General features: G+C 25.3%; 2 protein-coding genes across 2 annotated transcripts; both read left to right on the top strand.

Moving 5' to 3' along the window:
* Positions 1-4435: 4435 nt before the first annotated feature.
* LOC119675183 lies at positions 4436-4775 on the top strand. The gene has a single exon (XM_038086373.1). The coding sequence runs from the start codon at positions 4506-4508 to the stop codon at positions 4677-4679; it is 174 nt and encodes a 57-aa protein (XP_037942301.1). The 5' UTR covers positions 4436-4505; the 3' UTR covers positions 4680-4775.
* A 407-nt stretch (positions 4776-5182) lies between these two features.
* Positions 5183-21128, top strand: LOC119674996 (nuclear transcription factor Y subunit gamma-like). Its single transcript, XM_038086156.1, has 4 exons — positions 5183-5611; positions 20225-20345; positions 20404-20610; positions 21070-21128. The coding sequence occupies exons 1-4, from the start codon at positions 5249-5251 to the stop codon at positions 21126-21128; spliced, it is 750 nt and encodes a 249-aa protein (XP_037942084.1). The 5' UTR covers positions 5183-5248.
* The last annotated feature ends 1759 nt before the right edge of the window (positions 21129-22887 follow it).

Genomic DNA, 22887 nt, shown 5'->3' with positions numbered 1-22887 from the left:
TTCTTCAAAGGCAATACAATCATTCCAACGCTTCTCTAACTTCTCGATGCCGTGCTTGTAGAAGGATTTGTCTTTTACCTCAAAAAAGGCTTGAGTTGCAGCAATTACTTCTTTATTTGAGATAAATTTCTTACCGGCGAGTATTTTGTTGAGATCAGCGAAGAGTCAGTAGTAGCTGGGAGCCATATCTGGACTATACGGTAAATGAGGCAGCAATTAAAAGTGTAATTCGTGCAATTTTACCATCGTTTTTATTGACTTGACATTTTTTTCTTCGACATATGCGATCGTTTTTTCACAATTTCTGCTTTCAAACGATCAAGTAATGCCGTGTATTAATTATTATTCATGGTTTTTCCCTTTTCGAGATAGTCAATGAATATTATACCATGTGCATCACAAAATACTTGAGCCATAACCTTCCTAGCTGACTGTTGTACCTTTGGACGCTTCGGACGTGGTTCACCGGCTGCGGTCCACTCAGATGATGATTGTTTTGATTCCGTAGTGAAGTGATGGATCCATATTTCATCCATTGTCATATATCGACGCAAATCTGATTTATTACGTGTAAACATGGCCAAACACTGCTCTGAATCATCAACACGTTGTTGTTTATGATCGACTGTGAGTAAACGTGGTACCTTCTTTATAAACGTCATACAGATTTGACAATGGCAGTGCCATCTGTGGGTCAGTCACACGACTTATTGAGTGGTGTGCTATATTATTCTTTATTTCGTCTATGTTTCGTTCCGCTTATATAAGTTGTGAAATCTTTTTTTAGGCCGGTCTACATGCGTATATTTTGTAGTCCAGGAATTTGTTTCCTTCTTATACTACGCCATCTTTCTGTTTTGTTCTTATATGAATATTCTACTCAGTAGTGTAAAATGTAATGTGGGATGTTTTGTAATATACATACACATTATTAGTTAAATTTTTAAATACAAAGTGCATTATTACCAAATACAATTTGCCTTTGTTTAGATAAAAACAAAATTCTTTAGATAATTCGAAGATAGAAAATTTGGTGTTACTGCGCGTATGAGTGTTAATCTTTAAATTCAATGTAAATAGAATGTACTGCAAGTAAAAATTTAAAGTACAGTGCAGCGCTAGAAAATAAACAATTAGGAAACCCTGGTTAAATTTATTGCCTCACGAATTGAATTTATTATATTTATTTTTTCCTTTTCATATATTTTATTTGTTTCTTGTAGTTATTTTGCTTTCGTCTTTTGATGATTTGATGAAGTTTATCTTATCAAGCATTAATTTATATACAAAGTCTGACTGAATGCTTCTACAAAAGAAAAGTTAACTACTTTTGACACAAGTAATGAATTTTATTTTTAAATTGACTACGCCCAATAATAAAAATATTCAACTAAACTAGTAGAGACAAATAACAGGAATTGAACAGTTGCAGCAGCTCAGCTGCGCTGTACGTGTAATCCACCTGAGCAGTGCGTAGCAGCAAAAGAAATGCATTTCGTTTTAAGAGTTATTATAAACGGCCAAAGAGTAAGAGAGTGAGAGAGAGAGTGTGTGTAAAAAATTAACATTACATTGTGTATTTAGACAAGTTTATAGTTTTTTATTGCGCTGTTATTCTTGCTTTTTACAATTTTTTCTTTGTTTTTATTTGTTTTCGCGCAGGTTATTTGTTGTTGGTAATACGCTGTATTTTGGTGTTAGCTGCTTTTGAGGTAATCATTGGTTTTGTTTTGTGTTAGATATTTAACTCATTGTGCTCTTGTTTAAAAGAGGTTCTCAACAATACTCAATAAGAGCACATATTTATGCTATTTTAATAAATTTGTTGTTTTCTTTGTTGTGTTCTTTGTGTTGTCTTTGAATTAACATTAACTTAACATTGCTTACATACTTGTCTCTGTGGTTCAACATTACATGACAAAAGAGACAAGACATTTATTTGCTTACATATTTAAGCTGATCATATGCTGCATATGCATAACTGGAACATATAGTGGTCGGTAAGAGTATGAGTATGAGTGACACGCACCTGCTATGCCTAGTTGAACAATCTGTGTATAACGTCATTTAAGTGGTGTTGCTGAGTGTATGAAAACAGTTTGTCTGTACATTTCATGCTCGTTTCACGTGCCGTGATATAGTTTTCGGTTCGCCTATGCGCTTTCAAGTGATTTGTTAAATACAAAAATACAAAAATAATTTATCGTTACGCATACGTACGCAACAATACGCAAAAATAATTTTGATATTTTTAAATAAAAAACTTGTTTAAATAATTTTTGCTCTACAAGAGATAGATAGCTTTTGTGTGCGCGTGTTAAGGCACTCACTGTATGCCACATTTAAACTACTAGACACACAAGATTATTGGTTAAATAATTAATAAAAAACAAGTGTAATGAAGTAAACAAGATCTTAATTGTTGATTTAAAAAAAAATACAACAATTTATGCACAATAATAATATCACACATATTGTTGATCATTTTGTAATAAATACAATAAATACAAAACAAAAAAAAACCAAAAACAAGAGTTTTTTCTTTTGCTCTCCAGTGAAATAACTGATTCAATCAACAAGCAAAAATAAAAATATACCAAATAATTTTTTAGTTTTTATTTTGCTACACACACACACACACACTTACACTTTCACATAAGTTGCTTGTTTGTGTACAATTTGAGTGCAAAGAGAGCATAAAGCTCCTCGTTTAGTTAATGAGAGTGCCATAAAATGTAAAAAAAAGTTCAAATATACTTAAGTGAGTTTAAAAGCCCTTTATCTAGTGTTGGAGCAACTTGTGTGCGCGCATTGAATGTTTATAATAAAAACAACAATAACAACAACAACAACAACAACGAAAAATAATATTTAATTGAGTCTCAACAACTAGTGCTGCTGCTGCTGCTGTTGCTTCTACTAACGACGACGACTCAGCTTGGAGATATTGCTGGACCATTACTTTGTTATGATCGTGAATTAATTGTAATTCTCTGTACAATTAACTGTTCGGCCGTACATTTTCCAATTTGAATTCTGACAAAACATTGTTTTTTTCAACTTCGTGTACGACGGTTTGTTAGACTAAAATTATTTTGCAAAATGCTTGACTCGTTCCGGTATGCGGAGCTCAGCTTCGTTGTCTTAAAATTGCTCCTTTGACGTGCGTTCCTCAAACGTGCATCACAGATCCTTTTTCATCATATAAACTATTAAGAGTAGAACACAAATACATAATAATTAATTAACATATAAGTTAATATTTTTATAAAATAAAAGCGCGCTTATCAGGACGCTACTGATACAAATTAATTAAAAACAAAACAAAAAAAAATTAATACAAATAACAAAATTCGAAACAAAATTTAAAAAGCGAAAATTATTAAATTTTTTTTAACCAAAAAAAAAAAATCAAAATTATTAAAATATTGTGCCGCAATTCCTGTATAAACTTGATTTTACGTGTTACAATACAACAACATAGTTGAAATACAAAGTGTATAAGTATAAAAAATATACAAATATTGAAACAGCAACAATTTCTATTAAAAAAGAATATAAAACAGCTTTATCAGCGACTTTACATATACAATTTCAAATATAGAGTGCTTATATGTATATACACATATATATTAAATAAACATAAAATTTACAATAACAAAGTTTACGGAATTTCGTTGCCGATTAGACTAAAGGAGGAGATAGACCAGTGTTTTATGAAAATATTTTAACACGATTTGCAGTATACATTTGATATATTACCGCACCAGTCGCAAAAAATCTTAATCAGTGAAAAATTTTCCACACAAAAATATAAAAAAAATACATATATATATACAAAAATATAAAAAGATATTTTAATAAATTTGTATTAATAAACGCAAAGTAAATTTTACTCTTCAAAAAGTAAAATTAATAATTTGTTTTTAAAAAAAAATTCAGTATTTAAATAAAATTTCCCACCCATTTTAAAAATAACTTTAAACATTAACCATTAAAATATTAAAATAAAAATTAAAATTAATTAACATTTAAAAATTAAAAAAAAAAAAAAAAAACAAAAACGACAATAAAATTAAAAAATAAATTTAAATAGTTATATTATATTAAATAAATTTTAAAAAAGCTAAAATTAAATTTAAAATTTAAAAATAAGTGAACTGAGTAAAGAATTAAAGTACATAAAACTTACATGTGTGTTTAAAAATAAAAAAAACAAATTTTCTTTAAGAAAAAGTGAAAATTAAATTCATTTATAAAAGCAGCGAGCTTCTAGTTTAGCTCTTAAATTATATAGAAAAGTGAAATTCTTATAAAAATTAAACAATCAAAGCACTCTAAAAAAATCTAATAAAAAATCCTTAATAATGTGTAAAATTTGACGACAGTGTTTTCCCTTTAATAAAATATTATTAAAAAAAATTTTTAAATATTTTATAAATTCAAATAAAATAATACAACATTGCATCCTTTGTTAATAAATTTTAACTAATTTTTTTCAATAAATGGAGAAAGCAAATCAGCATTTAAAACGCAACTTTAGTGAGTATCTCGAAAGTTATATGTATCTGATGAACAAGATGCTGATAAAAATTGAAAATACTCTACTGCGCAGCCATCGTCAACGTGAAACTACTGGTATCAAGAAACTTTATAACTCTTTTTTCGTGCTTTTCTAACTTAACCGAAGGACCAACACTTTTACTTATATTTAAAATCTAATTAAAAACTATTTAAAACAAATTTTATATGAATTTAAGTTAGATATATATACAATAAACACAAAATATATACATATATATATATTCTTAGTGACTGTATGTAATCAGAGAAAAGCGCACAAGTTTGCATATAAAACAATATATGTTGCTTTGGTTGTTAGTTAAAAAAATAAAAACATAAAACAATATCAATATTAAAAACCTTAAAAAATCTTTGAAATTTCAACAAATTGTTATTTGAAAACTGAAATTGAAATTGCAAAAAAAAACTCAAAGCTAATATTTAAAAACAAAAAAAATCTTTTTCGCATAAAAATCGTGTTTCTTTTGTTCGTAAATTTACCGTTGGCGAAGTGTATAAATAATAATTATTTTAAACGCAAGCAATTAAATAATTGGAATATTCCATTTAATTAAAAACGTAAATAAGTTTACCCAAACATATATAGTATATATTTGGATCGGAAAAAAAAAATTTTTTTTTGAGTATATATATATAAATATATATTGTTAAAATTGAAAAACGAATGGCGCTTTCGCTTTTAACACAATTTCCCAGTTTCTCGGATTTACAAACATTTTTCGATACGACACATACAAATACCTATCAACAAAATCATAATCATCAACAAGAGCAGCAACAACAACAACAATACCAACAACAAGATCAATTCGATCAAATGGAATACAATAATCAAAGTCAATATCATCAAAACGTTAACAATAATTGCCACAATAGAAATAGTGACATTAACCACAGTAATAGTATCCACAACAACAACAACAACAACAATTCTACCAATAACAATCTAAATAATAATAATAATAACAACAATAACAACAATAGCAATCATTCGCATAACAACAGTTCTACGAGTTTAAGCAATCAGGTAAATATATATATATATTGTTCTCTTAATATTATTAAGAACGTATAATGGACCCTACTTTATATCTATATAGAATCGAAGATATGATGTATAATACCATATACTATTCTTATTATTAGTTTTAAAATAGTAATCACGAAAAATATTATTTAATGACTATTATACTATGTTCAGACAGTCAAATTTCCTTAATTTCGTAAAAATGAAATTAAGTTAATTTCGAAAGTGTTCACACTGTCCCAAATTAAGGAAATCATATGTTTTTTGTTCACATATCGAATGTTAAAAACTACATGCTTCAACCAGCACTTTTATAACTATAAAAGATGACATTCAGTAATTTTATTCAGTAGTATTTTGTTACTAGCTTTAGTGGATTTTAGGTATATGAATTATTATTTTCCACTATATTTTAAATTAATAACAGGTACAGTTTTTGCCCCATATTCAAATTTAAAAATTTACACTAGATTTCCCAGATTTATTAAATTGTCATTTAAAAAAAATGTCACTTTTTCGTTATCTCAATTTCAGCCTTCGTTTCATTTTAATTAATATCTATACCTCCTAACTAAATTTTGTATTAAAAAAACAACTTAATTTCTTAAACGAAGATGAAATTAAGATTTTTGCGAAATTAAGATGTGGCTGAACATAATATTTGAAGAATTATCATGTCAATATGAATTTGCTAATATTTTAAATAGTTTAATAGTTAATAGTTTATTAGTTAATTAGTTAAAAAAAATGTTTTAGACAGATCGATAAAATATCGAGGCCTAGGATCTAATTTGTAGTGGCTCACTGCGACCTTTAAAATTTTTTATATAGCTTACAAATATTATATACATATACGGATCTATTCTGTGCACTTGACAAATTTGTCAAATTCTTTAATAAAATTTTTGATTTTTATAAAACAGAAAGCTTTTTGGTATTCTGGACACATCTTGACAAATTTCAAAGCTCAAGTACCTAATGCTTCTCAGCACACTATGGTGTAAAGTGTTTTGTATATAAAACTGTTCGTAACTGTTCGTAATTGTTCGTAAAAAATGCTTGTAAAGAGCATATATTTTAAATTGTCGAAAGCATTTTTCATGCATTCAAATCACAATAAAAAATATGCTTGTAAAGAGCGTATATTTTAGTTAAGAATATTTGTCATGTATGCAAATAATAAAAAATGCTTAAGAAGAGCATATTTTTATTTTTGTAAACAGCATTTGAGGTATTGACCACTAACAAGGAAAAGACCTTTTTATTTATGTCACAGAATACCAAAATCTTTACAGCAGTCAATTTTGACAAGTGTCAATGTTTGACAATTTTATAAAGTGCACAGAATAGGTCTGATAGTATATTTATAATATAAAATCTTCATGCATATACTATTTTTGTTTAAAAAATTTTATTGAACCTCTAAAACCTCCTTGAAAGGGCACGATTTGTAAATTATATGACTCTAAAATCATAGTCTTGTCCATAATTAATCTACAAAATGCTTTCTTGCTCTGATAATAAAATCACAGTTTTGTCCATAACAAATCTACAAAGTGCTCTGTTTTTGCTATTTCATAGAGTGCCTTAATAACATACTTCTATGTTCTGTGCTAAATATTTGATTTAGTTTTACTTTTAAGAATTTTCATTTATGAAGATCATTTATAGAATACTTCAGTGTAGTTATATATGACGAAACTTTTCAATACTTATATGTTTAAACTTAAGTTTTTTCCTAATTGCTTTGTATCATTTCCTGTCTATCATATATAAAAAAGGAAAGACATACCTATCCTTCAAAGTTTATAATAACTTATATAGATTATTTTATGTAACAATAATACTACTGCCTTTTATAGGTTCTAATAATATTTTATATATTTATTAGAATATATCATATTCTAACCACCCAGGTTTATAAAATCAAGAAACCATTCTTGATATCATACTGATTTTGATACATAGATTTTAATGGCTGCTGTAGTTTCCATGAGATAATATTTAATATTATCGGTAATATTTTTGTTTTTATTAAATATAGTAACTTAACATATTATTATTAAAGGATCCTTACTTCATTCATGTGCAAAATAGGAAACTTTTGTATATTAATATTATACTCCGTCGATTATTATCTTTTATAGATTTTAAATTTGTGTTTAATAATTGTTCTTAAAATACTTAAAATAAGTTAGAATCAAGTAAAAAAAAGATTTTTGAAAAGCAATTAATATTAATAATATAAACAAATAATTTAATTTTGTGTATAATACAGAATTTTTTCAAGAATCTTTCATTGTACTCATTTATTGCCGAGCAACATTTACAGTTGTTAGTTGTATTTGTAATACGTGTTTGCCATATTTTTTAATTATATTTCTGTAGTCTAGTATTTTCTGCCTAAAACCCATTATACAAAATAATATTTCTAACTTAAAAGCTACTAATTTGTACAAAAAAAAAAATAATATAAAATTAATTTTTATATTCAGTTAATACCTTTTTTTTTAAGTTTTATTTATAATCTATCTTTTAGATATAATAAGTTATTTCACTTGGGACTCGAATATTTAAAATAAGTTTTTGAGATCTAGCGCAAAATTTTTTTGATTTTAATAAGTTTATATTGAATATAATATAGGTATATACAATAATTTAACATATATTTAAACTCAAGTCAATATATAGATTTTTTCTGCTTTTACGATTTTAAATATGAAAGAAATGTATATATTCGAAAAGAATTCTTTAGTGTAACTGGCTATATCATTTAGTTCTCCAAATAATCAGAATATTAAATTAATTATTTCTAATAAAAAAAAATGTTTAAAAGAAATGTAATTAAATTCGTTAAATAATATTAGCAATTTTATACATAATAAAAGTATTTATGTAGTATGCATGTATATGCAATGTAATGCTGGTATATGTTTATACATAATATAAATATATTATATTTAAATCATATAAATTATTAAATAATATTAAATCATTTAAATATAAAAGATTAAAGATCAATATCTTTAAGTTATATATAAATATTATATTTTGTGATAATAAAAAAATGCTGTATGGTCAGCCAAAATTTCAATAATTTAAAATAGTAAAAAAAAAATTTATGTTGTTGTAGTTCACCAGTTTTCGAAAACCTCTTTAAAAAATGTTAGGTTAGATACTCGTATAAAAAAAGTTAAGTATTAATAAGATACAAAAATGTAGTGTTTTAGAAGAATTTATTTTTCTCCTTTTTATTTTGCATCCATCCAAGGATAATCAACAACATGTGTGAATAAAATTAGAAATGATATATATTTAACTTGACGAGGCCCCTAAAATATATACGGATATAATAGTTACTTTAAAAACATTTTTTATTTATATTTATTTTTTATTTTTGTTTTAAAAATGCGTTAAGAGAAAAAAACCATTTTGTTGCATCTTAGAACTAACTTAAAAACTAACAAAAAAAAAGATATAAATAATATATACACAATAAATAAGAATTTACAAATTATTCAATAAAGCAAAAATAATAAAAAACAAACAAAACAAAAAAATTAAATTAAATTAAATTTTAGTTAAACTAACTTTAAATCACTTTTTAAAAATCTATAGTTTGCATTGGCACTAAGTTATATACCTCCAATACTCTCCTCTGGCATACATAATAATGTTAGAAATATTATCCTTGTGCTTCTATAGTTCTTAATATTAATTTTTTTTTAAAAAGCATTTTAACATAAATTTCTTTTGATTATGGTTTATCAATGAAAGTATAGAATATGAAGTATTTTTTCAACAATTTTCGTCTTTGGCTTATTGTACATAACCTTAAAATTAAAAATATAACTATTTTAATACATAATATTTTAAAATCTGTTGCTATATGCTCTAAAATTTTTATTGAAGTTTTTATTTATAATTTTGAATTGAGTGTTATTTATAAATATTTCACTTATATTTGCAGTACGCACAGTACACCACTACGTATGAGCAACGATATTCAGATATATCTACATTTTATGAGAATACATTCATAAAAAATATATTTACGTCACTAAACTAAAAAGCATTCAAAAGTCAACGTTTCCAAATATTTTTTTTCAAATATATTCGAATGCGAGTATGTGGAATGTATTTTTGTGTGCTACTTAGAATATACTTATACAGAAAAATACAACCGCAATTATTTTTTATGTTTATATGTATATTTGCTCAATAAAAAAATATATGTACACACCCGTATAATTATATGTTTATCAGATATTGCCAACAGATATTCGTTGTTAATAATTTTATTGATTTGTTTAGTTAATAATAATAAATTAAATATATTTTCTGAATATTGCTTCTATTGATTACATAGTTAAAGTAGTCTGATTCTGTGAGTCAGAGAAATCTTTTTTAACTACTTTAATTATGGATCAATCGTTAAAGTAATGTTCGAAGAAAAAACACTGTAGAAACCTATATGGTAAGCAATAAATGGGCCTTACAGAATCAAATTTCAACATCAATAAAATTATTTTTAAATAATATATATGGAATCAATTTTTAATAGAATGGTTTTCAACTTTTACTCTTAAAGAAATTTGATATGATTAATGAGATATGTTAATGTTTATAAATTAAATTAGATTTCAGACTGTATTCGTTCGCATTAAATTTACTTAGTTAATTTTTAAAATAGGTATTAAATGGATCTACCCAGAAACAAAAACAACCATTAGGTGAACTTATTTGAAGAATATTCTGAAACTACAAAAAATTAAAATTTGTAACCTTATTGTGCTGTTTGGTATAAAAGTTACACACAACATTTGTATTACTACAGCTTTAGACAGTATAGTATTAGTATAGACGTATAGTAAATGTTGATGAGTTCTTAAGTAATACATAATACAGATATACATAAAGACCTCCAGATAAAATTGGTAATGCTTATATAAAACACAAAGCGAGAAAGTTATTTACTACAATTAACTAAAATGAAATACTGAATATATTAAACTTAAAGGTAATTAAGCATGTCTAGTAGCAGTATCAAACATCCAATGTGTACCCAGTAACCAATGTGTTGCCCAGTAATTAGCTTATGGATAATCATGTGTTTCTGTGCGTAGATCAGATCGAGCTGTGTTAGAGCAGCTTTATCAGGGCCCGTTACAAATTATCCAAGGCAGTAGGAAAGTGATTGCTACCTTGTATAAAGATAAAGACATATGTATTAGTTGTAAGAAAGTGATTGCTATATTGTATAAAGGTAAAGATATATGTGGTAGTTGTTAGGGTGAAACCAACGTTTTGCATTGCTTGTGGATGCATTGAAGATGGATTGCTCAATCAAGTAGAACTCAATATTACTTTTTCGTGATTGCTATATTATATAAAGATGAAGATATATGTGGTAGTTGTAAGAAAGTGATTGCTATATTGTTAAAGATAAAGATATATGTGGAAGTTGTTAGGGTGAAACCAGCGTTTCCCACTGCTGGTGGTTGCAGCGGAGATGGAATGAGCGTTTTGCTCAATCAAGTAGACCTCAATATTACTTTTTCGAGTAAAGTGGTGCATTTTTCTAAACTATGAGCTAAGCATAGTTTGTGGCTTTATAGTTTGTGGTTTCATGTCATTTTCTAGACTGCTTTGCACGGAGGGGTACTGAAGTAAACCAAGCAAACTTTTTTAAATTTGTTAATAGCAAAATATACTTTGGCATTTGAAATTTAAAGTTTTGCTACGGTTGTTAAATTTATTGGATCGAAATAATCAATAAAAGAATATAATAACAAAAACCTGAATTTACTTTTAACTAAAAAAGTATATGTATTCTTAATAAAAGTGATACATTTTAAAATTTTCACCATCATAAATTATTTATAATTTAGGTAACAGTTTTCAAAGACTAAAAATACTAAAAATACTAAATTTCTGTTTTTAAAACCCTAAATTTTTTAATATATTTTTTTAATATTAAATATTTGTAAAAGTAATTATTTTTTTTAATTACTATTATTTTTTCAATAATTATTTTTTACTTCTAAGCATCAAAACCATTCCTTAGCTTTATAAGTTATAAAATGGATAGGTTATAAAATGTCTATAGTAAACTTTTTTATCAAATAAAATGCAATTATTCCTCAAATATATGCGTTTATATATTTATTATAGTTAAATTTACTATTTTTTATTTTTTTGATATATGCCTTTTATAAGTATATGTTATTTACTATAGATTACGTAGCTGGCTTATGGTATTTTCTTTACTTTTCTTTACCTTAGCTAAAATCTAAGGTTTTTATTTATTAATTTCTAATCAGAACTACAAACGTCAGATATTAAATTTTATAACTCACTTTGAATTCGTTTATGAAAACGATATTCATTTATTTCGTAAAAAATTTTCCTAGATGTTTGTACAATAAAATCTTTATTACGAAAACAAAACTCTAACAATTAGTACCTTTATAAAAAAATGATATCATCAGATATAATGAAGAGTTGATAAATATATCTGTGATAGTAAAGTAAAAGATTATCTGTCGTCGTCACTTTTTTCCAAATGAAATGCAATTATTGCTTAAATATACACATTTACATATTAATTATAGTTAATACCAATATACAAAATCATATAAACAAACATAGATCGAGCACTACCTGCTAGAGGTGAGGTAGTTATCACTATATTAATATACGAGTTTATTGCTAATTGGTTAGACAATTTTAATAACTAATATATATGAATAATATTCTAAAACCTTTATTGATAAGAAAGTAATCGGAAGAAAGTTAACTAATAATATAAGACGGTTGTTAACTTCTATTATTTGGCTTTGAAGTGGTTCCCAAAGCGGTATAAATAAATCTGTGGGCGGCATAAAATTATTTGCTTGCATTAATAATTAATTGAACATGTTGTTATCTCACTTTGTTTATATATAAATTATTTGTAAATATTTTGAAATTGCAACCCCTTTTTCCAAAGTATTTTGATTATCTTTATTTTCTAAGCGGCGTCAAAACTGTTGGTCAAATTGAGTGTTTTGATGTGAATCCTCTACTGTATTTAAGAAAGTCTTTATTGAAGTCTTTTAACTGATATACACCAAGACCAAGAGGTTGAAACGATCAATATTTATATGAAAGACAAAGCGATAAAGCTAAATAATACCACTGAATGTAATATTTAAAGATCATAAACATTAGGTCACGGTAGCTTATTTTGGTGATCTTTAGGGGATCTACTTAGGTCTATTGGCCCATTCTCTTACCGTGTATAGTGAAAAAATCAGGATCATAAACATTAACGGTTAAAAATTAAATAAGCAGTAATTCAAAGTATAATCTTTTAATATTGATCACATACCACTTTCTTTTTTTCTTTAGTCGCTTTCTAATTTTCATCACTTAGACTGGATTAAGTCCATTTATTTGTTATCTTAATAATTTAAGTTTAAGAAAATTTATTGTTTTGAGAATATTTTTTTTCTAACATTTAGATTTGTGTGAAGATAAGTTCTTTTAAACTCTTGTATTAGTTAATGTTCGGATTTTCAGCAAGTTAAAATTTAATCCAGGACAAATTGGCGTATTCCCAATCTTCTAAATAATATGTTCAAAAAAAATTTGATAGTTTATATTATTAGTGCTTATTATCATTTTATAAAGATTAATATATAATATTAATATTATTATTTTATTAGTATTTTTTTTAGTGCTGTTTTGAAAATTAAATTATATATACAGTTGTATAGTCATATTTACTTAAAGCTGTCTTTAAAGTTTTATTTATATTCAAACGGAGTATACTATACAATAAAGTAGTATGAAAATCATTTTCAATTCACGCCAAATTTTTCTCATAGTTAGTTATTAAATTCAAAATCAAATTAAATTAAAAAAATTTAAGTATTGTATATAAATAAACTTGATTTCTATCAAAAACAGTAACATATTTTGAAATGAAATATATGGTACATTGTCGGAAATATAATAAATATAGCGTTTTATATCCTCACAAAAAACTAAAGATTTTATATTAAATAAAATAAATATTACCAATTGCTGAATATAAAATAGTGTAAATACATAAAGTATCTAAAATTATAAATTGTTCTACTGTTTTTAAGTTTTATTACACTTTTATAAAATATTACTAGAGCATAAAATAATTTTTTTATTATGTACCAGAAAGTAATCCAATAAAGATATAATATAGTTAACTGAAATGCAGGACTAGCCACTTCTTGTGTTTCGGAAAATAATGATTATTAAGGTTTATCATTTAGTAATATTCATATTTAATATGCAATATTAAATATATAATATATAAATATATAAGATATTAAACAAATTAAACTAATAATTGAACCTTATCACTTGAAACTTAAAAGTGTTGATAAGTAAACTTTAAGTAAACTTTAAAAGAAGTACAATTTATTAATCAAAATATAATTTCTCTTAATTTTAAACTAAATTTTAATTAACTAAAAATATCCGTACAAACGTCTCTTTACATTACAAGAGATGTAATCTTAGATATGAACATAACCAAATTATTCTGGTTTTGATATAAAATATATATACGACCATGCAGAAACGTTTTTTTTTATATTCTTCCTAAGTCGAATGGATTAAATTATCCATATTTAATCAGGATATTATGAAATCGAAATAAAATTTTTGCTTCTAAACGTAGGGATTACTACTGTTAAAGAAGTTCTTTGACCGTACATGAAGCTGATACAAACTTCTTACCATACATATCAGTCGTTTTTACTATCAAAATTAAGTTAGGTTAGGTTATACCAGCGATTCCTAGCGAATCCACTTAAAACTATTGGCCCATTATGTTACCATATATATAGGAAAACTCAGAATTTAAAACCACCCGGAAAATTTGGCGAAGCTTAAAATGCTGTTTAGTGTTAAGTCGCTCCAAAAGTGTTGAGTGGCCGCCGTGCATGAGCTGGACAAAGGCAAAGTAAATAAGAGGCACTGTTCTGTTATGTCAATAGATTATCAACATCAAGACAGGTTCACCTCGGGAAGGGTAGGATGTAGTATCACGCACCATTGTCTTGATATGGCATAAGCTGATGGTTTGCGAGTTACCATACCCTGTTCATTGAGAACACAAATCATTATATTCAATAATTCGTAAATAATTTTTAGAGAATGCAAGTAGCAAAGGTTGAACGTATATCCTGTCGAATTTGAATCTTATAGTCCGTGTTAATTCAAGTGACCATAATCCGTACTTGACTTTTATTGTTCTAATTTTCAGGTTTGTTAATTTTCTGTAAGAGTTCATTAAAAATTCACTGGCTGTGTTATATTAGAATGAAATATAAACCAACTGTAGAATAATTGAATTAATTAATTACAGTTTTTCATTGTAAAATGGAATCGTTACTATTCTTTTTCTAGAAATATTATTTAATGCATATTTCTATACATATTTTTTGTATGGATCCTTTTTTTAGAAACCGAAATAGTTAAGTATATGTTATTGGCTTTAGCAAAACGTGATCTGCATTTTACAAAATTTCTTGGTATCAATTTCCTTTAATTTCATCTTTGAGAGGTGGTAGTTAACAGAAGTATGTTTAAACCTACTTGTCGGGAAGCAAGCATTATAGATTTTTTTTACATATTTGCAATAATAATTGATAATTATTTTAATTAGCTTAACAGTAATTAATCTAAGCTCAGATCTATTTAGACTTTGAAATTTGTTAGCATATTTGATTTGAATGAGCTGTTAAATTGCCTTCAACTTTTAACATCAGCCCATGACTTAGCAAATAGTTTATATTTAATCATTTTAACAACTGATTTTAACTGATGGTACTAATAGGACCTATAAAGTAAGTTTCGGTAACATTTTTTTGCAAATATTTCAGCTGTTCGTTATTATTAGATTAAACGTGGTTATAAAAGCAGTTTTGACATCGTCCTTCGCAAGCTAGGAATTACCTTCGAATTATTGGCAGCTAGAAATTCAGGTCAGTTTTACATGTTTTACTCCAATATGGTTTTTTTTCAGCTTCAGAATAATTTAAATAAAATGTTTTGAGATTAGAGATTCTTTATAGCTATCTGACAGCAGCATATATTATGTTGCTAAGAGTAAATAAAAATTAGTTCCAGCATTTAATGTCAGTTTTTTTTTTGTGTAATCAACAATTTAAATTATTTATGTCAATTATATATTGTATAAATTGCTTAGGATGTAATTCATTTAAATTAATATATACCATATTTCAATTGGTTTAAATTTTTTTTAGTTTTTTAATTGAAAAAAGTTATGTATTTGCTATATTTTCGTTGAATAAAAAACAGATAAATGATTTATTTATTATTGTAGTGATTAATTTGGCTTCACATAAAAATAATATTTAAAAAAAAACAATTTTTCAAAAAAAATTTTTTTTAAATTAAATATTAAATTTTATGGAATCTTTATTTTTATTATTAATTTTATTTTATTAATTTTTTTTAGCAATTAATTATATCATATGATGATTTTAGTAGCAGCATTACTAGCTACACAATTATAGTATTATTATTCTAGTATTATTGCTAGTAGCATTTTATTGAATTTTTTATATGTTTATTGAATTATATATTTTAAGTGCTAAGATTTATTTGTATTTTTATAAATGCAAATTATTAAATATATAATTTTGATTATTAAATCTAGGGGGTTTTTATGGTTGACTGATACCATACGAGTTTTTCTGCACTGAACAATATGCCTTCAATGTGCTTGCTTTTGAACTTTTAGGATATTAGATATATTAGATATTTTAGAATATTTCAACTGACAGTTTGGTGCAAATATTATAGCAAATTATAATTAAAAAGTTTTCGAAATTGAACAGCTGATTAGCCACTGCGCATAGGAGAAGGTAAAGCAGTATGTGAATGAATAATAGTGCTGGAAGAAAGCACTAAAGTCTAGTTAGTGTAGCACAGTTTTTTTCTACTTGAGGCGTACGTACCATACAGTTGATTTAGACTATTTGAAAGAAACAATTTGAAATTACACTTAAATTGATATTGTTAAATTTGAAACAAATGTAATCAACAAGTATCCTTATGAACTTAACGAATTAATATTCTTCTTAATTCCTTTAACTCCTTGTGGAGCATAGGGTCTTGAGTTAATATAGTAGTACACAAGAAAAATAATAAGTATTAAAAGGGTCATTAATATAGTTTATCTTTTGTTATTCGAAAAGAGACACATTTTCGACCTACGATCTACAGACCTTTCCGAACGTTATTTGAATATTACATGTTTAAGTTAATAAATTCTTAAGTAGGGCATATTACAAGAAAGTGAGAAGTGCTAATATAGCAAAAGAATTTGCATATTTATGCTATAGGTTTTTAGTGTTGCAAAAGTATGGCATTTTGACATACAAATCTGTATATTTTATTTTTGTTAAGCATAAAATTGCAATAATTATTTGCAAATCCAATAATGAAATAGTATGTTATTACTAGTAGTATATACGTGTATGTAGTATATATCATAGTATTACCATTTACGAATACGGGAATTTAATCAAATTGAAATACAAATGTATGTGTTTATAATTTTTTTTATTTATCTATGTATATAAATAATATATTTTAACGAATATTATTTCATACTTCGAATATATCACGAAACCATATTTTACAGTTGATTTTTGGCACGCCTTTAATATCTGTAATGATATGTGCTTATATATCTGTTTCTCAAATATGTTTTTTGTTTCTTCTAAAAAAAAAATAAAAATTATTCAACGTAAATAATTTAATATAAAAAAATTTCGATTTTCTTGCATAATAATATAGTACTTACACATTTATATATTTTTATAGTTTTCAGCAGTAATTCAATCTGAGACACAAAATTCAGTCTTCTGATAAGGCGACAGAAAATCTCTTATCACTGTTTTTATTCACACTGAAACAGACTGAAAACTGAAAGATGGAATTATCAAGTTAAGTATATACAAGAGCAATGAATCTGATATACTTATATGTACTTGTATATACTTGTATGTTGTTATTAATATGAGTACAATTATACTAAGGTTTATCAACTGAACCAGCATTAAAATTATATAAATGGCAATGAACAACAAATGTATTTAACATAAAAGTAAATACAAATGTTTTTGCTAAAAGTACTCGTGAACAGTTTGTTTCAATAAATTTGAAAATAAATGTTTTCATATAAGAAGTAGAATTTTATTTTGATAACTCATTTGCAGATGATCATAGACGGTGCGTATATCTGAAATATTTAAACAATATATAAGCAGGTATTTCAAGGGAAGACTGTATGTTTCTATACGAAATGATTAAGTGTTCAAGAGTCAAGCTACTAGTTCTTGCTTTTAAGTGGAATTCTTAATATGATAATAATTAACAGAATTAATTTGTGATAATGTATTTAAAACTTTACGTCATAAAATGATTATTAAGAAAATTGAGTATGAAAGTTTAAAAGCACAGAGAATAACAACATATAAATTATATGCAAAAATTAATATTTATAAAATGTATATTAAAATTTTTAGAAATAAAAAATTGTGTGAAACAGACTAAAAAATTTTAAGAATTTAAAAATGCAATATTAAAAAATTAATTGACAACATTCTAAACCGAACAGGCAATTAAAGAAGAAGATACATTTCCAAAGAAATAATAAGTTGTCATATATAAAAAATAACTTACGTTAATACTTTTATATAATAAAATATTGAATGTGGTAAAAATATATTTTTATTTTGAATCTATCAATAATTAAACAAGTTTGAGTAATGCTTTCTTTATAATTTTGATGATTATTTTGATTATTTATATTATATATTAATTAATAATATTTGTTTTTATTACTTTTTAATTTTTTACAATTCTGATTAAAATTGTATATTATTTAGAACATATAACAAATTCACAATTTTTAAAAACTTTAAATTTTGATAATAATAGTCGACTCATTTCACACTTTTTTTTGCACAAGGCCAATTCAACTCATAAAATTATACTAAAAGCTGAAATGAGTTTTTTTAATTATTGACGAATACTGGTTTTTGTATTTTTAATCAAGAAGAGATCTCAGTTTTGGAGTTATAGATCCATTTCTACTAAAGCCATTTAAAAATCCTATGCGAAAAAAAAAATAATAATAGCAACTAATATTGCTTCATATCATTCCGAAAAATACATCCGGTATATTCCCAAAAGTACATCCGGTATATATATTTCTAAGCAAATCTTAGCACTACGTCGAACTTTGACAGTCTTTAATTAATTGCTTACACAAAGTATATTAAATTTAACTTCAAGAAAGAAAACTATATTGTTATGTAAGTACTTTAAATCGTATTTGAAGCAAATCCAGTGCAGAATAAAATATATATTGCGGTTTCAATAGAAACCTGCAAGACCTATTTAACTTTGTAAGCACAGTTTAACTTCATCTATTTGAATTAATTTATCATCATATGAAAAAAGTTAAATATTTTAAAATATCACATATACTATCCATTAAATTTATTTATTTATTTAGAGGTCTCCTTGAACTTGTCGATAAAAATTTGTCCATTATCTATTTTATTACAATTTAAGATCACTAATCTACACTTTTTGTATATATAAGCTAAAGAAAAATAACAATATTTGTAGCAGTTTTTTTTAGCAGGTATGTAAGTAGGTATAGCTTGCTGACCGATACCAAATAATATTCATTAAAAGTATAGATAAATGTTAATGATGGTATAGATAATAAGTTGTGTCAGCCTCTCAAAATCGATACGTTCAAAGAATTATAGTCCAGTTTTTGAGAGAACCAGATAAAAACAGAGAAGATTCTGCAATAATTGCTTTAATACAATGAAGCTTGCATATTCATCTCTGGTATTATAAAGCTTTTGGGCGTTGTGCTGTAAAGAGATTTTGAAAGTATGTAATAAGGCCATTCATTTATATTTCACCATATATATATAAATGTTTCTATATATATAGTAGAAAACATTCGATATTAATATTTTTGTAAAATAAGTTTTTTTAAAAGTTAAATATTTTCCAACAACGATAGCTTTAGTAATAAATTATGGCATAATTGTAATTTATTTTAATACACAATTAACAGAAAGTAAAGTATGTTTCTATATATAGCCAAACTTCCATAACTCGAAGTATTATTTTGCAAAGAAAAGGTTTTACTTATGAAGACTTCGAGTTAAAAATTTTTTTATTATTGTATGTAGTTTGCTCTCTAAATTCTGTTACACCCCATTTAGTTGGAATTATAGAAAATTCGAATTATAGATGTTCGGGTTATGGAAGTTTGACTGTATTATCTATTGTCTAATTAACTATTATAAAATAGATATTATTAGATATAATGTAGTGGATGTAATAAAATAGATATAATATATAATTTAGTAATAGATTTATAAATATTAAAATAATGTTACATATTTGTGCATTTAAATTTAATGAAATTAAAATTCATAAAATAGTACACTCAAACTAAATTAAGTAATTAATTTGATTGTATATATAAAAGTTATATAATTCATTATTATTTACTTACAGCATTTCACGAATACAAACCGAAACTATAACAGTGGTTATCATCATCAGCACATTAGTGCAGATTATGAAACTGTAATCAATTTCATAGACTCACCACCAAACTCAGAAGAATCTTGGACAGGTAAGTACTATACGAATGCAACTATTAGCAGACAAATGATGGTTTCTCTGAATAATAGACGATCGTTCCAAAGGCTCACCCGGACCACAAATAATTGACGTTCAAACAATTTATTCCAATAACGGATCACGTAAAAGACGAATGGATTGGGATTCCTTAGATATCGATCAGAGTGGAAACACAGCAACAACAGCTCAAACGGATGAAATACCAAACAAGATAACAAGTCACGATAAAGAAAGACATAAAAGAGAAAAACTTGGTGGTAAGTTAACAAAAACTTTTTTTTTTTAATTTAAAATTCAATAATAAAAATAAATTTAACTACTAAGATATCGTTACTATACAGGGTGTTATAAAAAAATAAGAATTACTGTTTTTTTTTATATTACATACGATCGTCGTATATTAATATTTAATGTTAAAAAAGATCAAGGAATTTATTGAATGGCATACACAAATATGGAATGGTTATAAACAATTAATACTCCTTATAACCCTTACTCTTTATAATCGGTGTACATTTTTACAGATTAAGATATTAAACCTATATAAAACATATTCATTGTTTTAAATAAAAGTGTTCGAATTTGGCATGTTGACTTTGTGCACAGAATTTCTCTGGGTTTTTAATAAGAATTAGTTTTAATTATTTTTAAAAACTTAAATTAAGTATTAAAATATTGATTGCGATTATTAATCAATATTCTGTGATTACAATAAGAGTTTATAAGTTCTACAGACAGTGGCCGTGAAGGGGTTAAAGATAAGGATCGTCCTTAGCACTATAGCTGTTTAATAATATATGTATAACCATGACAAACAACTCAAGGCAAATGATTCTGGATTTATTTAACTAAAATATATTTAAATAAATATTTAAAATAATAAAAATGTGAAAATGTGAATTATAAAGCCCATTGATATAAAACATTTCCGTTACTTTTTTATGAAACAGCATATATGATATTGCCAATGTTATGGTCCTCCTTTTTAAAGATCTGTCTTATCCAGCACCACTTTTTTTTCTTGATTTCTGCTTCGATATGAGAAATATTCGTGAAGTCCAATAGATTATCATTGAAGACTAGTTGCAGCCAAAAAATATGGCTGTTGATTCTAAGCCATTTGTTCAAAAATGTTTACAATTTTTAGCAGATGTTATCTGCTATTTGTGATATTTATTTTATTAAATATAGACAAGTTGAAGAAGTTGTCGTGGCTTTGATTAGAACAGATTAAGTTATTCGTAATGAATAACTGTACGACAAAAATTAAGTGTTTTTTCTTTTTTCTGACAGCTTTAGGTTACTTTGGGTCTTTTATTTATGTCTCTGATAAGTCTGTGTTAAATTTTGAAAATTGAGGTTTTAAGGAGTTATAAAAATTTTTTATTTTAATAGATACAAGATACGTATTTCAGTAAATTTTTATAGTATGAATGAACAGACAAACATTTATGCCATAGGTATCCTTCCACAAATTTCCTTACTTTCGTTTTAAAAAGGGATTTTTCTTTAAATTAATGTATCAAAAAATATTTTGTTTTAAAATAAAATTGAAAAATGTCTCTTTTGACAAAAAAAGAAAGGATTTGAGTAACAATATTTAAGGCAAAAAAGTTCATATATTATAATATTATATATAATTTTTCGATTTGAATGATTACTTTATATCTTAATAAAAGAAAAATTGTGAGTCTTTCCTTTACAAACATTTGAAATATCTTACTGTTAAAAATAAAATTGAAATAAAAATTTTAATGGCTTTTTCTATATTAAAAACGTTTACAGCTTTTGTTTATAATACAAAACGGGGAAGACCCGCTTTGAAACGAGTTTTGCATTACGACCTTTCATTATGCAGATTTGAAAATATTTTAATACCGAAACTAAAGCAGGTTTTAAGTTTTTACTCGTGCTCGCATGCATAAACCTACTTTAGGCCTTACTCACGGAGTATTTACAAATTGTAAATATTGTAAATGAATACAGATAAGGGAAATATGTAAATATTTACAATATTTAAATAATTTTTATTAACCAAAAAGAATTTTGATAGTACAACTAATTAACGTTTTCAAATGCAACTTAATTAACACGATAGATAGTCGTGTTTACATAGAGGAACTTGATTACAATAGTACTTTAGGTTTCATTTTAATAAATTAATAAAGTAACTGTGTCTATTATTTATTTAATTATTTAATTTTTTAATTGCAAATATCTCATTGATCATCTTTAGTATAAATTAATTAAATTTAATAATTGATGGTCGATAACACTTATTATTTGTTTATTTATCTTTTTTTATTTCATAATGAAAAGCTTCTCACGACATCAAATACTGAACTTAATGTATAATTATTGTTCACTTTTGTTTTTAAGTAACTATAATTAAATACAAATTAAGAGCGTAATTTTAAAATAGTCGCGAAAACATTTAACGTTTCTTTAATTTTTTTAGCATTGTAATTTAATTTAAAAACGCAAAACTGTAATTTTGCGATCACGTCATCTTCAGGTCCAACTGCAAAAATATA

Source organism: Teleopsis dalmanni, chromosome 2 (assembly GCF_002237135.1).
Source record: "Teleopsis dalmanni isolate 2A chromosome 2, ASM223713v2, whole genome shotgun sequence".
Lineage (NCBI taxonomy): Eukaryota > Metazoa > Arthropoda > Insecta > Diptera > Diopsidae > Teleopsis > Teleopsis dalmanni.
The sequence above is the reverse complement of the archived record's forward strand: the minus strand, read 5'-3'. Positions and strand labels throughout refer to the sequence as shown.

Excerpts from the sequence above, each read along its gene's own strand:
- LOC119675183 (XM_038086373.1), top strand. The coding sequence starts at position 4,506 with ATGGAGAAAGCAAATCAGCATTTAAAACGCAACTTTAGTGAGTATCTC.
- LOC119674996 (XM_038086156.1), top strand. The coding sequence starts at position 5,249 with ATGGCGCTTTCGCTTTTAACACAATTTCCCAGTTTCTCGGATTTACAA. Across the intron at positions 20,346-20,403 it reads CTCAGAAGAATCTTGGACAG|ACGATCGTTCCAAAGGCTCA; the intron begins GTAAGTACTATA and ends TCTGAATAATAG. Across the intron at positions 20,611-21,069 it reads TAAAAGAGAAAAACTTGGTG|AGTTTATAAGTTCTACAGAC; the intron begins GTAAGTTAACAA and ends GATTACAATAAG.